This window comes from Pelodiscus sinensis, chromosome 2 (assembly GCF_052426305.1).
Source record: "Pelodiscus sinensis isolate ZL-2025 chromosome 2, ASM5242630v1, whole genome shotgun sequence".
NCBI lineage: Eukaryota > Metazoa > Chordata > Testudines > Trionychidae > Pelodiscus > Pelodiscus sinensis.
The window spans coordinates 89524618-89546721 of NC_143053.1; the positions used below are offsets into that span (position 1 = coordinate 89524618).

General features: G+C 43.9%; 1 protein-coding gene across 4 annotated transcripts; it reads left to right on the forward strand.

Annotated features, from left to right (window-relative positions):
* Positions 1-525: 525 nt before the first annotated feature.
* Positions 526-22053, forward strand: SEH1L (SEH1 like nucleoporin). 4 transcript variants are annotated; one of them, XM_075921014.2, is made up of 9 exons: positions 526-793; positions 6326-6376; positions 8383-8529; positions 10302-10513; positions 13003-13101; positions 14452-14592; positions 15957-16114; positions 17043-17193; positions 20377-22053. In XM_075921014.2, the coding sequence occupies exons 1-9, from the start codon at positions 683-685 to the stop codon at positions 20570-20572; spliced, it is 1266 nt and encodes a 421-aa protein (XP_075777129.2). In that variant the 5' UTR covers positions 526-682; the 3' UTR covers positions 20573-22053. The 4 variants fall into 4 exon arrangements, with proteins under 4 accessions (XP_075777129.2, XP_075777130.1, XP_075777131.1 ...); XM_075921015.2 differs by lacking the exon at positions 20377-22053 and adding an exon at positions 17631-18689; XM_075921016.2 differs by lacking the exon at positions 20377-22053 and adding an exon at positions 18123-18689.
* Positions 22054-22104: the final 51 nt, after the last annotated feature.

A 22104-nucleotide genomic window follows, 5' to 3' on the forward strand; every position in this document is an offset into this window, starting at 1 on the left:
CTGTACCCAACCCCCGCCCCCAGCTCTACCTCCTGCCAGCTGGTTCCTCCTCCCGATCTTCCCCGGCCAGCCCCGCTGCACCCATTTTAAAAAAATTAAGTTTAGTTGTTTAGTTTCTTTAGTTTGTTTGATGAATAAAAATAATGTCCTTTATGATTGAGTCTTCAATAAATGTTCGCCTTTAAAAGAAACAGAATTCCCTGGGCGCACACCCTAATGCAATGTGCTGCGCACACACGCCTATGCTACCAGATCATTTGTTGTTGTTTTTTCTGTAACAGACTAACTGGGCTCTCCCCTGCAGCTCCGAGACCTAGACAGTGCTTTGTCCTGCCATGCGGGCGGGGGCTGGACTAGATGGTCTCTACAGGTCCCTTCCAGTTCCATGGCCCTACGAGACCCTTTGGAAGGTCGCTTGGGCTGGAGGCGGCGCATCAGCCCCGAGAAGAGCCGCGCAGCAGGAGGCGGGGCCACTTGGCGCTCCCTTCAGAGTCTCCAGCGCTCGCGGCGGCAGCCACCCCCGCGCGGCGCGTGACGCCTGGGCTCGCCCCCTGGCGGAGCGCGAGGGAAGCGCCCCTGGCACGCACGCGCCGCCCGCTCTCCTGGAACGCCGGGCGGGCAGGCGGGCGGGCTCTGTCCCGGGCGGCGGCGGCGGGGGAGCGAGGCGCGGCCCGGCCGGGGGATGTTCGTGGCGCGCAGCATCGCGGCCGATCACCGCGACCTCATCCACGATGTCTCCTTCGACTTCCACGGGCGGCGCATGGCGACCTGCTCCAGCGACCAGAGCGTCAAGGTGCGCGGGGCTGGGCGGCCCCTTCCCCGCCGGGACGCGCCTGCCCAGCCGCTCGCTGCCGGGGAGGGCCCGGGGAGGGCGGGCGGGGCTGCGATGTCCCGCGCCAGCCTGGGCTCGCCGGGGCGGGGTGACCCGCGCGTCCAGCCGAGCCGCGCGCCAGGCCCAGGCGGCGGGAATGTCTCCCGGGCCCCCGGCTGGGGCGCCGAGGAGCCACCGCGACTGGGCCGCCGCGCGTCCCCCCGGTGCGGCGAGGAGATCGCCGCCGCCTTGGGCCGGGCCTGCTCGCCGAGCCTCGCTCTGGCCTCCCTGGGCAGCAAGTGCCCCCAGCGTGCGCGTGTTGCGCGTTTCCTGGCAGCCCCCTCAGCGCCGCGGGGTAGGGGCGGCAGCCAGCCAGCCTTTCCCCCCTGCCACGTGTGTCGGCGGCCTGCTGGCTAGCGAGCCCGCCGTCCTGTTCAAAGCCCTGCAGGGAGCAAGGGTGAGAGACTGCGGGCAAAAGAAACGTCGTGCTGGAGCACCTTACCGGAGGCGCTGGAGTGTTACCTGGCAGGAGGATCAGAGTTGGATTATGTAATTTGCACATAATTAAAAATACTCTTTTCATATAGGGATGTCACAGTGTAGACAAGTGTATGGTAATCAATAATCCTGGGTTTAGTGGTTAAAATTGTCGACTACACCTATTTCCTCCCGATGCCTCTTAAGTCAGCTCCCCGTGACCACCAGATCTGCCTGCCCAGCACCCACATTGCCTTCTCTGATAGAGGCAGTAGTATGGGGGGAAGGGGCAGGTGGGAGCTAGTACACATGGGGAGCTTTCAAGCAGGCTCCCCATGCATATTGGCTCCTGCAGACTTGTCCCCCCCCCCACCTCCCCCCGTGTGCCTCCTACAGTGGCAGTGGAGGGGAGGCAGGCAGGAGCTGGTGCTGCGGAGAGCTGGCTTAAAGCTGGTTCCATCCAGCACTAGCTCCCTGGTGCCCTCTCCTCCCCCACCCCCAGCCACTAGAGGCAGCAGGGGTGGGGGAGGCAGAGGAAGCTGACACGAAGCAGCCTCTGTCTTCAGTGGCCGAACTCTCTGCAGATAGAGGCGGCTCCATATCACACAGAGCAGCTGCAGTCTGCGGTAAGCCTGGATCTGCTGTGGACAGAGGGTGTTCTGAGAGAGCCATTTCTGTCTGCTGGGGGTCTTGAGTTCCCCACAGACAGACTGCTCTGCATCCCATGGAACAGCCTCTGTCCATGGGGAGCTCTGCTCCTTTGGGGACAGGGGCTGCAGCTGCTCCTTGCTGCTGCCTCTGACATAGAGGCAGCAGCATGAGGAGGCAGGAGCTTCCCCGAGAATGTGGCTGGGAGTGTATTGGCTTCGCCCGCCCACCCTCCCATGGTTTTCCAAATAGACCCCTGGGGACTCTCGAATAGTCCTGTAACCACTAAGATTTCATGTGGTTACATGGCTATTCAATTACACGATACCTAACATTTGTACTTTAATATTTAATTCGCTGTTTCCTCCCTCAGTGAGTATTAAAATCATGGCAAATTGGGAATATATAGTATTGGCTGCTTTTAAGTTATATGAAGCTAATTAAAGGCTGGTCAAAGTCTTGAAGTCATGTTTTTGTAGCTTTCCTTTTACTCAAAAATAACTGGATTAATTTATCTCAAACTTAAACAACTATGGTCTGAGAACAAGTTTGTAAAAATTATCCGTGAAGGTAATGTGCTTGGGAAGGTTATGGGTGACTGTTAAAGGGGGGGGGGGGAAGTATGCTTCAAAATAGAGCTTTAGTTCCAGTGTTCGTTGCCTGAACTCTATAATGTAACTTTGCATTAGAGATGCAAATGGTTACCTGGTAAGCATTCCTTAATGTGGGGGTGGGGAACCTTTTTTGGGTCTGGGGTCACTGAACCACAGAAAAATCAGTCAGGGAGAGGGGGGCTGCACACAATTGGGGAGGACACAAAAAAAAACCCACACTGATGTGGCCCCTGACTGAGAAGGAGAAAGATACTCCTTATGTTCCCCTCACACACCAGAGCCTAGAGGGGCCTAGCCTAATAGATTTTGTGTGCTCCAGCCCTGCAGTGAGGTAGCAGGGGTGGAGGAGGGGGGCTGGAGCACCAGCATCAGCTCCCAATGATGGGGGGTGGCGCTGAGCGGGGGGGGGGGGCCTAGATCCAGTCAAGCCGAGGGCCGCATGTGGTCCTCAGGCCTGAAGTTCTCCACTCTTGCCTTAATGGGTGTCAGGGAGCTGCCTGAAGGGCTGGTGTGTGTGGCCAGGGTGGCGGGTGGGGGCAAGCGGGAGAGAATGGCAGCAGGATGGCTACTGGCTCCCAGCCCACCCAGGGTTGTGGGCTGTGAGTTGGCAGGTTCGTGGGGGAAGCGCTGCCAGCTCCTAGCCCTGTGTGCTGTCAGTGGGCAGGCTTGTGGGGGAAGAGGGTGCTGCCAGCCAGCAGTTCGACTCGAGCTGGGAGCCAGCAGTCTCATCTTTTCTCCCCCACCCCATCTTCTGTCCCATCTCCTTGCACGAGGCTGCCAGATCCCAGCCCATGGGAGCCTAGCGGCCTGGAACAGCCCCCACCCACACCCGTTTAATCAGTTAATCTGTCAAACTTAATGTCTAACCAGTTAACTAATTAAATGGGATTGTATATCCCTACTTTGCATTTTAAAAAGTACCTTTTTATCAGAGAACCTTGAAAAGATTTATATGTATAATGCCTCCCAGTGCTTCTATAAGTCTGTCTGCTCTATAAATAGAGTGTAAATCTAGGAAATGGTTTGTAACAGTGGTCCCCAATGCGGTGCTCGCTGGTGCCATGGCGCCTGCTGGGCCATTTCTGTGCGCCCACCCAGTGATTGGGGCCGATCCCACCCCCAGGCGCATGGGCAGTGCCAGCCCCTGGGTGCGCAGCGTATTGGCATCTCTGCCCCTGGGCGCACGGCACAGGAGTGGCGCCGGCCCCGGATGTGTGGTATATGGTCAGCCCCACCCCTGGGCGTGCGGCACAGGAGCGGCGCCAGCCCCAAGAGTGCGGCTCACGGGTGGCGCCAGCACTGGGCACGTGGCATATGGGTGGCCCCGTCCCCGGTTTTAGAGTGGCCCTGCCCCGGGCACTCGGCAGCCCCAAAAGGTTGGGGACCACTGGTTTGTAACATGGTTGTGCTCTAAACTGGTTATAATCAGGGTGAGTGGCAACATGATTTACGTAAGATAAAATGGTGAATGAGAGAGGGGGCCAGGAATAAATTCCAGATTCAGTGTACTTATTCCTCTGAACTAACCAGTAATGACCTCCAGATCTTATTTGACAACATGGTAAAGGTGGATAAGGATTATCTCACATTTTTGTCTGGGGGGCAACTGAGGCAAAGAGGTTGTGATATGTCTGAGATCATACTTAAGTCAGAGGAGCTGGAAGTAAGGAATTCAACCTTCAGCTTCATGTTCTTTTTATTATTTCACAGTAGCCTACAAAGGAGGGGGCATCAGTTACAATTTCGTATTAAAATTATTTATTAAAACTTGCTGGACTAGGTAGGTTTATAATCTCTCTCTCTATATAAAAAATGTTTCCTGTGGGACTACAGAGGGATGTCAGCACGTCACTCTGTGTCCCGTCAGCCCTCCCCCACTCAGCTGCCGGGGGTCCTTCCTCCCTCCCCAGTGCTCCAGGGGGCAGGAGCCACGTGGCCTGCCTGGTGCTCTGGAGAGGCGGGAGGGGGTTGGTGAGCATAGCGAGCGGGGGGGGGGAGGCCACAGCCCCCTAGTGTATATAAATATTGTTTACAAACATCACTGCTTAAGAATTGAAAAATTATTCACATCAACAGTGTTAAGCTACAATTTTCAGCCACTGTAGTGGGAATGTTGTGATTTTACGATACAAAAGTTTTGTTTCCAATTGCACAGTTATCTTATTGCTTGGACACAATGGAACATTATGGATTTTTTCCCCTCCACAAAGTAGCTTTGCAGGAGTAACCTTTATAGTTGGTACACATGTAGGCAGTCATAATTTCACTTTTTAGTTATTGACTTTTACCTTGAGTATCAATGGGGTGAGAACACAACAGACTGTGAAACTAAGGATGCTAAAAGTTGAGTAATTGACTAATCATATAGTTCATACAATTTGGATTGACGACATGATTAGTTGATAAGGGGAGGTGCTCTGTCCCCACTCGGTGCCAGTCCGGGAGTTAACCCTTTGCAGCTCTGCAGTTTAAATTTAGTTGGAGCCAGGTATGCGTGAACAGCCCGGCTCCTAATACGCTTGAGCTGCAGTGGAGGTAGCTCCTGGACCAGTCAGAGCTGGACCACTGTGGCTCTGCATTTTAAGTGTAGTAAGAGCTGTGAGGCTGTTAGGGGAGGTTCCTGGCTTGCGCTGAGTTTGTGAGCTACCCTGGCTGCAGCTCTGCAGTTTAAATGTAGTAAGAGCTGTGAGGCTCTTACTACATTTAAACTGCAGAGCTGCAGCCAGGGTAGCTCACAAACTCAACGCAAGCCAGGAACCTCCCCTAACATCCCCCTTTCACCCTCCCCCGGTTTCTGCCTCTGATAGAGACAGCAGCAGAGGGGGGAAGGCTGCACCGCGGAGACAGGGCTGGGGGGGAGGTCTGACTTTTAAGCCGGCTCCCCCCAGCAATAGCTGCTGTATTTTCCCCCTTTGTTGCTTCTGTATCGGGGCAGAAGCAAGTAGTTGAGTACTCGACTACTTGCTTACATTCCTATGTGAAATAAGGATGTTAAAGACTAGGTGACTATCCGATAAGCAAATGCTTATCAGATAGTCGAGTCTACTAGTCGGTTCCGTCCCCCCCCCGCCCCGCACTGCTTGTATCAGATAGAGGCAGCAAATGGAGGGGGGAGAGAGGGTACTTAAAAGTGGTAGTGTTGCACGGAGCCTGTTTCTGGGCTCTGTGCGGTACTACCACTTGGAAACACTGGTGCGGCATTTCAAAGGGGTAGCGCCACACAGCTGATCCTGGGCTCTGTGCAGCGCTGCCCCTTTGAAACGCAGCCTCGGTGTTTTGAAGCGGCAGCGCTGCATGGAGGTGACCCCGGGCTCCGTGTGGCATACTGTACATTTCAAAGGAGGAATGAGGAAGTGCCTATCCACTAGCTGAGTAGTCAATGGAAATTCCATCAACTACTCGACTAGTAAATCACTCGTTAGTTAACATCCTTAATGTGAAACTAAGAGGTTTTGGAGTTCTCATGCTGTTCTGAGATTACGATATAAGGGACACATCCTACTCCCTTTAAGTTACTTTATAAAAGAAAATAGGCTCATATTTTGCAAATGGGTAGTCCCCAGCTGACCCTGTGGTCGATTTCACACCTCAGTCCTGCAACTGCTTCATTGTAGATGCAAAGGTATGCAGGAATGGGTAGGGTCTTCAGAGGGGAAAGATTCTACATGTTATATGTGGATTGTGTCTCTGTATGCAAGGATTGTTTCATAAGCTTTATTTTCCTTCCTTTCTTGAAGGTAGTAAAGTATATGATTGCATTTTTATTTCTTTATAGGTTTGGGACAAAACTGAAAATGGGGATTGGCATTGTACTGCCAGCTGGAAGGTAAGCATTACTTAAGTATAATTAAGTATGGTTATGCTAGGGACTTCCCAGTATTTATTTAGTAAATCATTTTACTCAAGTATTTGCTGGCTTATACAGTTTTGTACAGTAGAAACTTCCCGATTTTCTTTTTACTAGTCTGCAAATCCAGTTATTCTAACTTCTAAAAGTCCATCAGTCTCAGACCACTTAAAATGTAAGCAGAGGCTTAATGAGGTTGTGTACTCTAGACTTCATTACATTTACTGATCTGTTTAGTAAATGTACAGCAATTTCAGCAGCCAGAACAGACAAGATACAATGGACAATTTTTGTTATTGTTGCACAGACTTTGTAATGTATCGCTGGGACTATTTTCTAGTCTCATTTAGGGATGTTAAAATACATGTATTTGTGTACAGTATGTAACCACTGAATATTTTAGAGATTACCCATTTACATGCTTGAAAGCAGGCTTCCCATGTGTACGGGCTTCTGCCTCCCCTTCCTCCCTTACTGCTGTAACATGGAGGGGAAAGGTGGCTCCTCAGAAGCCGGTGCTTGTGCTGCTTTAAAGCCAGCTTGCTAGGAGCACCAGCTTCTGCCTGCCCCTGTGTTGCTTCTCTGTGGGAGGCAGCGGGGGGAAGGTGGCTCTGTGGGAGCTGGCATGTGCCAGGGGAAGGGGTGCAATTGGCGCACTGGTAGCTGGTTGGATGGCTCCACGGCATACAGAGCTAGCAGAGGGAGTGCGTGTAACCATGCTTATAAACCCAGGCTTATCAGTTAACCGTGTACAGTATATGTTGACATCCCTAGTCTCATGATGGGACATGAAAATGGAAGTGGTGAAAAGTTATTTTTTCAGCTGTTAAAAATAGAGTCCCTGCAAAGATACATTTGTATTCACATCTGATTTGCAAAAAAAGATCAGAGTGGCACTAGGGATGTTAATAGTCAGGGCTTGACAAATGATTCAATCTACTCACTCGTGGCGACTCGATTTTAAGCTGGTGGGGCTGTGCAGCGCGGCTGGCAAGCAAGGCTCGCCATTGCTTGGCGAGCCCTGTTAATAGTGCTTAGGAAGCTAATCAAGTTGATGATGGCATTTTCATCGACCACTCAAGTAGTGGTTCACTGAGGCTCTGACTTTTAAATGTAGTAAGAGCCTGGCGGAGATGCAGTGTCTGGGACCTGGCTCAAGCTGGGACTGTTCTATCCCGGCTTGTGCCATTACCTCCGCTGTGCCTCTGCCTCCCCTGCCTCCTGCAGAGATGGTGCTGGGAGGAATGGGATTTTAAGCCAGCTTCCCCCAGCACTGGCTCCTGCTCCCCTCTCTCCCCCCTTGCTCCCTCTGATACAGAGGTGGCAAGGGGCAAGCGACTAGTTGAGTAGTGACTTGCATCCCTAAATTACACGAGAGAACTGAGGTGGTCAACTTTTAAGTTTACTGTAGTTTGTATAATTGGAATTAGAATTACAAGATTTCTGCATGCTAAAGTTGGAAGCTCAGGTGAAGCTTGTGTAGTCCTTTCCTTCTAAGAAGGAAAGTAGGCAGTCCAAGAGACTTTACAAATGAGTAGCAGGCAGGAAGGAAGACAAGCTGTGGTCAGTATGGACTTCGGAGGAATATGTCCAGGAAGTCAGAGGTGGTGGCAGCAGTTTAAATTATAGTTCTAATTTGTGTGTCAAAACATATTGTTTAGCTTTTTAACCACTTCTCCAAATTTAGGGGTATATTGTAGTGATTTTTAAACTTGCAAGAAAAATCCAAGTACTTTATCGGTTAACTTACAGTAGTTGTTCTTAGCAGTGATTATGGAATTTTGAGCATGGCTTTCAGTAAGTAATATACTTCAAGAAGTATTCTAAAAGCCTTTTAGATTTGTTACTTTTAACTTTTACATCTGTAATCCTTTATTTCCCTTGAAAACTTGACGTTACTTAAAAGCAAGATATTAACTTTACATTTCCCATGATTACAAATTAAGTACATATTTAGCAGACTGTTTGTTTTTTTTATCTTCCAGACACACAGTGGGTCTGTGTGGCGTGTGACATGGGCTCATCCTGAGTTTGGACAGGTTCTGGCTTCCTGCTCTTTTGACAGAACTGCTGTAGTGTGGGAAGAAATAGTAGGAGAGTCGAATGATAAACTTCGAGGGCAGAGTCACTGGGTGAGACTTGAAATATTGTTAGTTTTGACACACACATACTTAGATTCTCCTGTTCTTTATGCTATCTCCTATTAATGGTTCAGCATTAAGATTTCAGCTGCAAAAACTCCAGAGTTAAACAGAGGATTGAACTTGGCTAAATCTGAAATTGTTCCAAACTGCAAGTTATTGTAATCTGGCGGAAGTTCTCTTTTCTTCAATCTATTTTCTACTCCCAAATAGAACTGGAGAGAGTGTCCTTTTCCATGGAGCTTTTCTGTTAAAATAGTCATTTATTTGATAATAGCGCTTGTTAACTTATGATTGTACTTTATCTATGCTAATTTTAAATGAATGGCTTGGTTTTCATCAAATAGACAAATAGATGTCAAGTGTCTCCTAACATCAAGCTGTGTCCTTTTTCTTAACTTCATTATAGAGTGAGACCTGCAGTTTTAAATATGTAACCGATTTTATATTACATATTTTTTTTTGCTGTCCCCTCTGTTAAAATATCCACAAAGGAAAAAATGCTTACCTTAAAATTGATGAATTCTGTGTAGCACATTAGACCCTTCCTATGCAGCTGGAATTCCTTACTTATGTAGGACAGCTACCACCTACCTCACAAACAATATACAGCCTATAACAATAAGTCTGGTACCCTTTGTTTTGATATTCAGCTCCTTTTTTGCTGCTACCAGATTTTAACATGCCAAGATTTTTGCACTGAAAATATTTAATTACTCTAAATATGATGGATGGGTGGAAATTTGAAGAGTTGACTAGGGATGTGAACAAATAGTGGACTAGTCTATTAACAAACAAGCTTATGCTTATCAGTTAATCTAGTCGATTACTTGCATTCCCTCCCTCCCCATGCTGCCTCTACCAGAGGCAGCAGTGGGGAGGGGGAGGAGGCTGCCATGGAGCAGCCTCTATCTGCAGTGAGCCTGGACCTGCTCTGGGCAGAGGCTGCTCCAGCAGCAACCCTTACCTGCAAGGGGCTGGGGCCTCTCACGGGTAGGGAGTGCCACTGCAAAACAGCCTCTGTCCACGGTGGTGTTGGTGCTGGCCATGGACAGAGGCTACTTTGGGACTGCTGCTGCTCTGTGCTGCTGACTGTATCAGAGGCAGCAGTGCAGGGACTCAGGCAGCCTGTCTGTGAGGGGCGTTAGTTTTTAAACTGTCTCCCTTGCAGACCAGCCCCTGTCTGGAACCCTGCACTTCAGCCTCTGATAGAGAGGCAGCAGTGCGGGGTGGTAGGAAGCTCCCTGGGCATAGGGCTGGATTGCACTGGCTGCTGGCCCTGCCCCTGGGGACTAAAGAATAGTGGACTAATGGCTAAGAATTCAGGTGGTTATTTGACTATTCAATTAACCTAGATAGCTAACATCCCTAGAGTTAACTTCTACCCAGGTGATACTTACAGCTTTTGGCACCTGAAAGCAGGTTTGGAACCTGACTTTGATGTGTTTGGTGCCGGACCATCAGGAGTGCCAGACCGTCAGATGCCGGACCAATGGAGTTTTACTGTACTATAGTGGCTACTGCTATAGCTAACTAGCCACACTCAACCGGCCAAATAGCCACATAGTTCAAGCCAACTAGCCACACTTTACCAGCCAAATAGCAACATGTGGTTAGTGTGGTGGACACCACAGCTCTAGAACCTGGGGCACTAGTATGTAGCAATTTATATGGTCACATATCTGCATCATAAACTGGTGACTAAAGAACAAATGCCTGTAACCATCCATCAGTTATTTAATGATTACTGCATTTATTTTCAGGTGAAAAGGACCACTCTTGTAGATAGTAGGACATCTGTTACAGATGTGAAGTTTGCTCCCAAACATATGGGTCTTATGTTGGCAACCTGTTCAGCAGATGGAGTAGTGAGGATATATGAAGCTCCAGATGTTATGAATCTCAGTCAGTGGTCATTGCAGCATGAAATCTCATGTAAACTAAGCTGCAGTTGCATTTCTTGGAATCCATCAAGGTAAGTTTTATATAGCATCATTTAGATAGGTGTAAAGAATGAAGGAAGGAAAAGTCCAAAGATTAGTTTATCTAAAACTTATTCATTCAGTAAAATCCAAAAGATTTTTGTCAGGTCTAGAGGAAAACATAAATACGAAAGACTTTGATATAGTTTGGCTCAATTAAATTGTGAGAGTTTGAGAAGAAATGATGGGGGGGAGGCATCTCTACATTAAGCTTGTCTAAAGCTTTATTATTAAGGACTATTGAGCCCTTTCTTTGAGAAGGTCTCTTGTGTTCTTTTCAGCAGGCCTTTGATATTTAACTGGAGGAAGCTCTTTGGGCTATAGAAATATCTTGAGTTTCATGAAACGCCATTCAGATTTGTCTGAGATATATAGTGTTAAATACTGCCATTTCCTTTTGCTCACTTCTGTTCCTCAGGAAAACATGCTAAGTCTGCCCAAATCACTGAACATTATGAGGCCAGGCTGATGTCACTACTAAAGCAGTAACACGTGCCGAACAGGAAATTCCAGTGACCTTGCAAAGCAGCCTTTGGGGAAGGAAGAGGGCCTTAAGAGAGGCGGTGTAGGCTTATTCAATAAATCCTACATGGCTCTAGGAGCGCATTAGCTGCATGTGACTTGTGATGGGACAAGAACTCCTTGATCCCACCTTAGGAGAGATGGAGTGAGAGACAAGAAGGTCCTTACTAAGCTACCAAGAAGGGAGCTTGGGGTAGGAGACTGGAGTGCAGGAGGTGGAGTTGGGTCTGAGAGGGAGTTTGGGTGAAGGGGTTGTGATCTAGGACAGGGTCTTGGTGTGCAGGATTTGGGAGGGGATATGGTTTCAGGAGAGGATTCTGACCTGGGGGAGGGATGTGAGACTTACTGGAAGTGGGATGAGAGGGTGCAGAGAGTTTGGGTGGTGTCCTGGGGAGGTAGTTGGCAAAGAGAAATGAGGGTGGAGTGCCAGAAGCAGGCTCTGGATGGAAGACACTTACCTAGGTGGCTCATAGGAACCTGAGGCAGGCTCTCTGCCTGTTGGCTGCAGTCCAGAGCTGGTCATAAGGGCTGGTTGCTGCTCCATGTGGCTCTGCTCTGGGTGTGGGGAGGGAGAAGGCGTTGCTCCCTGCCTCTGCCCCCAGCAAAATTTCTCAGCTCCTATTGTCTGGAAGCTGGCCAATGGGAGCTGAAAGATTTTGCTGGGAGGGGCAGAGTCAGTGTGTGAAGCCTCCGTCTCCTTCTCCAGTGTCCAGATCAGAGCGCTGCCAGCTGTTTAAAGCAGAATGAACTGCTCTGTGCCTAAGGGTTCTGGTGAGGCAGCCTTGGGCTGCATCTTACCCACCCCTGCTCTAGACCCAGCTCATGACACCAGTCTCTTTGGGGTGTGGGGATACATGGGGCAAGAGTTGCTCCAATGCCAATCATAAGGATTGCGGGAGCCAAACAGGACTACACTGCTTTTGATTTTTTTTTTTCACCCCTAGCTCTGGCAATCCACTCCTCCTTTTGGGAAAATAGCTGGCTCCAGGAGACTAATGTACTTAGCTGTATAGCTTACATAGTGGTAATCTGTGTTTCTGTTCTGAAGATTCAGGTTTAAACACTCCTGATTGATTGTGATGTGCAAGTTGTTAAAGTTACAAACAGTTTATTTTACCTTTTAATTTATTTAAAAACAAATTCAAAAACCCCTATGAAATTATGTACCAAATTAAGTAATTAAAATTATTTAATTTGCAAAAGACAAACACAAGTTAGGACATGGTCAGTTTATAATTACAATTCTAATTCTAGCTCCATGTGTATATGCTTTAGGGATGTTAAATTTAGATTAATTGTCTAATCGAATAGTTGATGTAATTTGCATTGACTAGTCGAGTAGCTGATAAGGGCACCTCTGCCTTTGAGCAGCCCAGGCCAGCTGGGGATTCTCCTGCTGGCCCTTTGCTTCCCGCAGCATTTCAAAGTGGCAGCGCCACATGGAGCTCAGGGTCAGTGAAGGAATCCCCAGCTGGCCCTGGGCTGTATGTGGCATTTCAAAGCAGCAGCACTGCACAGAGCACAGGGTCTAGTCCTGGGCTTCACGTGGAACTACTGCTTTGAAGCATCCTCCTTCCCCTGCTGCTGCTTTCTGATAGAGGCAGCAATGAGTGGAGGGGAAGGGACTATAAAACTAGTGTGTCGACTATCTGATATGCATTTGCTTATTGTATTGTTGGCTAGTCGTTCACATCCCTAGTATGCATTAAATGATAGTCGTCAGTTCTATGCTTCTTTTTCCACAGGGACCTTGCCTCATTCAGTGAGGAAGATGGACGTTCTAGGGGACAGAATTCTAATTGCACAGGGAATTGAAAATCTGTTAGTTGTAAACTTTTGAATGCTTGACTTCGCAGTCTAACAAACTTAAAAAAAATTTTTTTGTCTGTAGTACTTAAATAAATTGTGCTGTGCACAATAGTACTTTGTAAATGTAATGGTATTTATTTTTCACTTGTAGCTCTCGAGCTCATTCTCCGATGATAGCTGTAGGAAGCGATGACAACAGTCCAAATATACTGGCTAAGGTTCAGATTTATGAATACAATGAAAACACCAGGTAACTTAAGGAATAAACTACTACAGTTTCATATGTATGAACTGATCAGTTAACCACACGCCTCATTTGGACCCCAGTTAACCACACACCTCATTTGGACCCAGAAATATACAAGCAAGTAGCAGCAGAGGACGCTTTCTCTCCCCCCCTCCCCCCCCCCAAGCAAATAAAGTACAGTATTGTGACATGGAAATTACTAAGAAAAATGCGTTTTCTGCATTTTGTTTTACATAGTTGAGTTTCAAAGCTGTATTAAGTTAATGTTCAATTATAAACTTGAACCGTCATAACGTTTTCGTTTTGTTTAGAGTTGCAAATATTTGAGTTACAATCTCTACTCCTGGGGCATTTGTAACTCTGAGGTTACAAATCTGATGTGATGGGTTTAGAATGGCTGTTTGCTGGTTTATAACAGTGTGGTAGTTAAATAGTTTTTATTCTTGTGAATGCATAGAAGTAGAAAATACACTTTTGAGTAACAAAATACTGCATCTTTGTAGCTAATGCATATGTTCCTGTATCCTGGAATGGGTAGAAGAATCATTTCAGAATGTTGGCTGATGTTACACATCATGATCATGGACCATGACTAGTGCTGTCATTCCAAACACACAAACCCCAGGAGTGTCACAAAGAATTTTCATAGAGAGATCTGAGGCTCCAGTCGTGCACAGATTTACTTAATGCACTTAAAGTTAAGCAGATATATAACTCTTGGCAAGATTAGGGCCAAGATTTAAATAGTCCAGTGCTTGAATTCTTGTTTTTAAATGCTAATATGAACAATGAGTGTTACATCACTACCTTTTAAAAATGTTTTTAAAATGTAAAATATTTTCAGTTGATGGTAGAAAGTCCTTTGAATAATCAACATTCTTTAAAGACTATTAGGAAAGCATTAGATTTGTTAAATTAGGCACACCAGTAAGAAAATGTGTGGATGCTAATGTGAAGCCTTAATTTTATGATAAAACTATTTAATTTTGAGATCACATATATTAGAATTTCTGCCTCATTCAAGAGGGTCCTGAATAGTGCATGAGGCAGGATTCATACCTTGTTCTGGACCAGATTTTGTCTGAAATGACAGTAGAGCAAATGTAGTTTTTTCTAATAAAGCAGACTTGGGTCCTAGTATAATGGTACTCGCACAACAAATGAGGCAGTCAGAAGTTAATTGTTGAACACAGATGATGATGATTTCTAATTTATAACTATTAATACTTGTTTTTAATTTGATTACTGGTCCCTTCTCTGTACAATACTTCCCTCTGTTATCTCCATGTTGTTTGCATCACTGGCTATGATGTCAGCATTCATGAAATGAATAACCTGTCTGTTGCTCTTCAGGAAGTATGCAAAAGCAGAAACTCTTATGACAGTCACTGATCCTGTACATGATATTGCATTTGCTCCGAACTTGGGAAGATCTTTTCATATTTTAGCTGTAGCTACCAAAGATGTACGAATTTTCACACTGAAACCTGTGAGGTGAGCTTTTGAGATTCTTAACATAAAAGCATACTGGGGGACTGTGCCCTCTGCTTGCTACACTCACCTACCTCCCCCCGACCGCTTTCGCTTCACTGAGAGAACCTATTGAGGTTGACAAGATGATGACATCATTCTGTCACCCAGCAGGAACATTGTCATCCATCAGGAAAAGCATTTTATATAGATATGGGGGGGGGGGGGGGGGGGACAGGGACATAGTCTTGTGCTGATATGCTTTGGTGATGGAAGAAAACATCAGTAATTTAAGCCTATCCAGAAAGAACTGCTCTTAGCGGATGACACTAAGCTAGGGGGAGAGGTAGATACACTTGAGGGCAGAGATAGGGTACAGAGTGACTTAGACGCATTGGAGGATTGGGCCACAAGAAATCTGATGAGGTTCAACAAGGACAAGTGCAGAGTCCTGCACTTGGGACGGAAGAATCCCAAGCATAGTTACAAGCTGGGGACCAACCAGTTAAGTAGTAGTTCTGCAGAAAACGACCTGGGGGTTACAGTGGATGAGAAGCTGGATATGAGTCAACAGTGTGCCCTTGTAGCCAAGAAGGCTAATGGCATATTAGGTTGCATTAAGAGGAGCATTGCCAGCAGATCCAGAGATTTCATTATTCCCCTTTATTCGGCTCTGGTGAGGCCACATCTGGAGTATTGTGTCCAGTTCTGGGACCCCACTACAAAAAGGATGTGGACGCATTGGAGAGGGTCCAGTGGAGGGCAACCAAAATGATTAGGGGGCTGGAGCATATGACTTATGAGGAGAGGCTGAGGGAGTTGGGTCTGTTTAGTCTGCAGAAGCGAAGAGTGAGGGGGGATTTGATAGCAGCCTTCAACTTCCTGAAGGGAGGTTCCAAAGATGATGGAGAGAGGCTGTTCTCAGTAGTGACAGATGGCAGAACAAGGAGTAGTGGTCTCAAGTTGTGGTGGGAGAGGTCCAGGTTGGTTATTAGGAAAAACTATTTCACTAGGAGAGTAGTGAAGTACTGGAATGGGTTACCTAGGGAAGTAATGGAGTCTCCATCCCTAGAGGTGTTTAAGTCTCAGTTTGACAAAACCCTGGCCGGGTTGATTTAGTTGGGATTGGTCCTGCCTAGAGCAGGGGGCTGGACTTGATGACCTTCTGAGGTCTCTTCCAGCTCTGTGATTCTATGTTATATACAACCAATAAACTACCACAACAAAATTTTCTTTTACATGTCTCAGTACTTGTCTGAGGAAAATATTGTTTCATACCTTCTTGGCAAACATAGCTGATACTTTTTATTTTCTTGTTCAGTATTAGGAACATTTATCTTACAATACAAGTATATGCAGAATTTTTACTCATTTTTTTTTCTAAACAGGAAAGAATTGACATCTTCTGGAGGCCTAACAAAATTTGAAATTCAGATAGTGGCTCAGTTTGATAATCACAATTCCCAAGTCTGGCGAGTGAGCTGGAACATTACAGGCACAGTGCTTGCATCATCTGGTGATGATGGCTGTGTTAGGTTGTGGAAAGGTAAGAGTTCTGTGGGGCACGCATTTTAGATTGCTTTGTCAAATGCTGAAAGATTAAAGATTGACCTGTAGTTATGGGGAAATTGATTTATTTCCTGGAATGCATATTCCTTTGAATTAGTTTGTGGACTGTAAGTGTTTCTGAAATACATGTAAAAAGAAAAAGAATCTTACAGGCTTTGATTCAGAGCACAGTAAGAGCCAACAGAACTTGTCTTGTAAATTTTTCAGTTAAAGTAGTAGAAGTCATTGTGCCCTTTTATCTTATGAACTTGTCTGCTGCAGTGAGGAGTAAATATTAGATGTATGCAAAACTCTAAAATACGAAAGTTACCATTTCTGTTGCTGTCTTCCGTCGGTGGCAGAACAGTGAAAAATCTACTTTCTCTAGATCTTGAACAGTACAGATACTTAATCTTCAATGTGCCCAGCTAGTACTTTGTAATGTTATGAGTATTAACATTTTTGTATGTAATAATTTATTGGAAAGGTAAACTTTGTCACTTGTATATTTCAGATTTATTGTACATTGACATTTTTAAGCTTAATAAAGTGGAAATTGCAAAAAATAGATGTATTCAAAGTGACAGGAAAAATTAATCATTTCCATCATTCACGGACTTCCATTCGGTCTGTCAGTTGGCGGACCCAATAATGTAGATTTGAGAGAGAGATTTAAGGACTCTGGTCTGTATAGATACCTTTCACAAGAACTTAAATATCAGACAAAGTGGTGGATGGGAAGAGAATGTCAGACATTTCAAGAGCTAGATCTGAAGTGGTCTTAAAATTGACATAGCTCCTTTGAGTTCATGGGTGCTTCACAGTATTACACAAGCTGAGAATCTGCCCAAAATGTTGTAACCCTATCAAATGCTCTTAGGGATCTTAGGGTCGGAAATAAAAAGTTACTTCTTATATCTTTGCAGCTAACTACATGGATAACTGGAAGTGCACTGGTATATTGAAAGGTAATGGGAGTCCAGTCAATGGTGGTTCTCAGCAGGGAATGTTTAATACTTCCATAGGTTCAGCCAATACAAGCCTACAGAATTCATTAAATGGATCAGCTGCTGGCAGGTAGGCTAACTTTTACGTAGACCTTAGTATTTCTGAATACACTTAATTTCTGTGAACCTACTCCACTGTGTTCCCTCTCATTTTGGTTGTTTCTCTTATGTTTGTGTGGTACAATTTTTGTATTGCACTAGTGATTTTTTTCCCGTTACACTAAGATTTAGAAAAGTGATTAATTTTGCATCTGTAACGCAATCATAGATTCCAATGTATAGCAGATATTCTTTTTCAGGGCTCTGTGTATTCTGCAGCGCAATGGGACCAAATTCCACAGCAGAAATTTCCAAATTCTGTGGCAACATGATTTTGTACTATTACTGTGAAATATCTTTCATTTCCATTCTTATGCAAATGCACCTTTGGTTCATAGTTCAAAATATTCATTCACATAAAATTCAGTGATTATTTTTGAGGATGGGTATCTTTCCTATGCTCTCCAGGTGGCCTGGCTCCACAATCCAAGCCTTGGCTCCCGCGATGTTGTCCAGGAGGCCCAGCTCAGAAGCTCCTTTCCTTCTGTGTACTAGGGAAGGGGGAAGCTTGTAGCCTGCTTCAGCGGGTTATCTCCCAGATTTCTCAAGTGTCAGCTGTTGCTCTGCTATCCTGGCAGTCCAGCTGGCCAGCCTATGCTCCTGGCTCCTCCTTCTCTTGGCTGTAAGCTGAACTCCAGCTTTGGCCCTCAGTGGAAGAGTGCAGGGATCATGCACTATAATATAATTAACTTTCCCTTGTGGGGAAGGCTAGAGAGCCAAGAGGCAGCTGCAGACCAAATCCCAGGAGGACAGGAAGACAAAAATCAGCTGGTTGCAGCAAAAGTGTTGAACTTGATATCATCTTGCAAAAATGCTATTAACTGCAGCTGTGGAATTGTAGACTCCACAGGGCCCTGACTCGGATGGGACAGTTTACAACTTTAGCGCTTGTTGTTTCAGGCTCTCGGCAGACTCAGGCAGCCACTACTGCATTGGTGTATGTTTCCTTGATATGTTTCCAAGGTTATCTCCACAATTCTAAGGACTAGAAACATACTTAAAAAAAGAGAAATGTTCAATTCTTGTTCATAATTCTGCAGGAGGGTGAATTCCACTTTGAAGTCTACAGCCATGGAATCTCTGACTATACTGGGCCCTGTCCTTTATGATAGAGCCGTATTATGTGCAAAAGTATTTATCATCTTTGCTTTGTGACTATATTGGGTTGAAAGTGTAAAAATCATACTTAGAACATGATTTCGTGATTTTTAAGTTGAATAAAAGCAAAGCAATATATTGACTATTGACCAAATTAGATTGGACCACCATTAGTTTGCTTTTAGACTACGCCCTGACAATACATTGTACATTTACACAGCAAAGGATAGTTAAACTATAATATTGCAATCTTTTGAAAATGAACTTTTATCAGAGTAAATACATCACTTAGGCTTTCCATACTCTGGGTTAGTTATAAAAATAGTTTTGGAATGATTGAAACATGAAAATAAATGACTAGAAAACTCACTCAGTAGTGCTGTGTTCTTATTGTGTTTATAACCACCTGTGTCTAGATTTGTGATGCATTTTCCCTTCTCCGTTTGTATTATGTCCTTTTTAACAGAAAACAGAGCTGATATCAACCTAACTGGAGTAACTTTGCTGTTTTGCTGCTTGTTGCATGCACACAGGAATGGAAAGACAACTCCTTTTTCCCCTCCCCAACGCCGTTTGAGCTCTCCCAAGACACCAGCAGGCTGATAACTACTAAACGCAATTCAAAATGCCTCTTTAAAATTACACTGTATACTGTTTTTGTACTACTCGCTGTTGAAACTTCTGAAAGAGGGATAATTGGAAAGGGTTCTTGTTGAGACAAATTGCCATCAAAAATGATTTTCCACCCAGGAAAGCTCATGAATCTAAGGGATTAGTGTATATGGTTTAAAAGGATTGTTGTCCTTAGCTGGGTTGGGAGGAGGAAGAAGACTGCATAATGATTATTAAAGTGAGTTAATTAAGATTGTTTTGAGTAATTTTTGTTTGTAGTGTTAAAATATATAATTGATTCTTAAACATTACAGCTTTGTGATTACTTCTTAATATACTGCAATGTTAGTCTTAAAGAAATCAGATTACAGTGTGATTTGACAACTGTACAGATAATAGTTTAACTTAGTGTGGTGTTGCTTCATTTATAAATTCAAACTACTTCAAAGAAATATTTTGTAAGTACTGTCATGCTTCATGCTCACTAAAATACTTTTTAAAATATATGCTAGTAAGTTCCTATAGTGTGATTCCATAGAATAATTGATTGCATCAGCACAACATTCTGAAGTGTACAGTAATCACCTAAATTCAGATCAACATACATCTTTAACTGTGTATTGTCCCAGGATTGTATTATTTGTCCACTCCATTCTGTAAATATTCTCAGAACAAAAAAACAAGATAGGTAATGTCTACAGATACTCTAATAGTTATATTAAAATACATAAATATTACGGGTAAATCATAATAAGTTAAATAAGAATGACATGGCATTTTCTGAGCATTGTGGTTATCAGAAAACTTTAGCTTGTTCTGAGGTTTCTGCAGAAGTATGTAAATACATAACAAGATTGTATTTAATTGAAAAGACTCATTCTTTGTAAATGTATATTGTTATATCTAAGTATTGTAAAAACAATCTGATGTTTTTACATATGGTCTAGTAAATTGCAGTAAAATTCATCTGGATTGGATGCAATGCAGCATATGTACTTGCATAATATTTAATGTCTGCCTGGTGTTGCAAATGAAGCATTATTAAAAGCTGTTAATAAGTTGCATGAATTCTAGGAGGCAGTGTGCATCAATGATTCTGATGACTGCTACAAGATCATTTTGATTTACAAAGTAACATTTCTTTGTAAAATGCATATTAAGAATGTATTTACAGTATTCTTTGTGAGGCTTTCAGTGGACAAGAGTATACGTTTTCCTTTAAAAAACAGTTTCAAGACTTGTTCAATCTTGTTTTTAATTAGAACCCTAATTTCTGCTGTTATGTTTTATTGGTTTTGGCATGGATATACTAAAGCTTTGTTTTTCCAGCATGTCTTTCTCCCCTTTGGTTTTCCTAGTATTTACTACTTTTCTCTTTTTTTTGTTTTTGTTTTTGTTTTTTTTGTTCTGGTGTTTTTGTTCCTGTCTTCATTGTTTGTTTCAGGTATTTCTTTCCCCCTCTGGATTCCCCACGGGCTGGATCAAGATGGTCCAGTTATGCCCAGCTCCTACCTCCTCCTCCTCCTCCTCTGATAGAGCGCTCTTGCGATGCTGACACTGCCAACCTCCAGTATCCTCGTCCAAGCAGACGATATATCTCTCAGCCTCTTAACCTTTTACCTGAGAATGAAGGGATTTAAACATACATATTTAAAATAAATACTAAAGGGCCTTATTCAGATGGTTGTAAATGCTTCAGTTTTTGGCTGCTTTCATTTTTCACTTTTCCTCCTAAGATTTTCAAAAATCAGCTTTCTTGCATGATTTGGATCCTAATGCTTATGCATCAAAGGAATATTAGCTCTATTCTTCAGTAGCCTTTGATGAACTGTGACTACATATAAGCAAGCAGTGTTAACTGTGAGCTATATATAGAATAGCTGATTTCAAAGTGCCTATCTGGTAATTGGGTTTTTTGTATTTGGTTTCTTGTTGTCTTGAGTTTGTTATAGAGCATATCACGTCAATAAATGTCATCACAATTAAACATGCTTTCAAGGAATTGTTTGAGAGTTCTAAAGAGTAATTGGAATTGACATCTAAAATAAATGAAAATATTCCTGTTTACTACAGCAGAAGTTGAATTTTTTGTATGATTCATCATTTGTTAGACTTTTCCACGTTGTTGCATAAAATAAACTATTTAAATTTTATAATTAGGTTAATTAAACTTATTTTAAAAAGTTGATTAGTTGGCTCCTTTTTTCATCAAAGGAATACTATTATGACAAGAGGCTTCTGGATGCAAATATCCAATCTATCACACTCACTTGCAATGGGGTAGATGTGGGCAAATTAAACAATGTTTTCTGTAGACATTTTAAAACTCTGAATTTAGTATAATGTATCTTTTTAAATACTAAAACAAAATGTGGCTGTTAGTATGTAAGATCTAGAAGAGCTTGCTGATTGTGATTACTATTATGACCACCACAAGTATTTTCTGAATCTTTTACTGGCTTACGATGCATAAAGATCTGAACGTAAGAGAGGCTTTTTTCCCTGTTTTTTTTTTTAAATTAGAAATTGAGGTTTTATATGAAATCTTATCAATGGGATTTTTGCATGAAAAGTAGAGAAGGGAGAACATTTTTAAATAGAGATCACTGATTTGACAAAGTCAGTAATAAGCACTTTACATAACAATCTTAAAAGATTACATGCCTGGATTCCTTGTCAGATGAAGTGCAAGGCACATTAGAGATACCCTTGTGTTGACAAGCAAATATGGGGAAGTCTGGCTTTGACATGCCTGATAGCTAAGATTTAAACACCAAAAAAGCAGGGAAAAAAAGTTAGATCTTTGTATGTTGCGGTACCAAAAATGGCCCAAACCCAATTGCCAAGAAATCATTAACATATAATCTTTAAGCCTACAATCTAGCCCATTTTAACTTCTTGTAACATAATATAGCTTTATTAAAGATGTGGATTGCAATTTCTTTCTGCCGCACTCAAAACACTTTAACATTGTGTGAATATTCCTATTCATCAGAGGTTCTGCTCCCATTTGTAAGATTAACCATCTGCAGCAGTGTTTGTACAATTGAAAACTACTGCTTGAATATGCCTTTTCGTTACAGCTCCTATTCAGTTTATTGATAGTGGGGAAAATAAATAACAAAAACCAAAAAACACTTTGCTCTTTGCTATCCACTACTTAATGTATAGC

Bases quoted from the DNA above. Each gene is read 5' to 3' on its own strand.
- SEH1L (XM_075921014.2), top strand. From the start codon at position 683: ATGTTCGTGGCGCGCAGCATCGCGGCCGATCACCGCGACCTCATCCAC. The intron at 6,377-8,382 runs GTAAGCATTACT...TTTATCTTCCAG, and splicing joins ATTGTACTGCCAGCTGGAAG to ACACACAGTGGGTCTGTGTG. The intron at 17,194-20,376 runs GTAGGCTAACTT...TGTTTGTTTCAG, and splicing joins AATGGATCAGCTGCTGGCAG to GTATTTCTTTCCCCCTCTGG.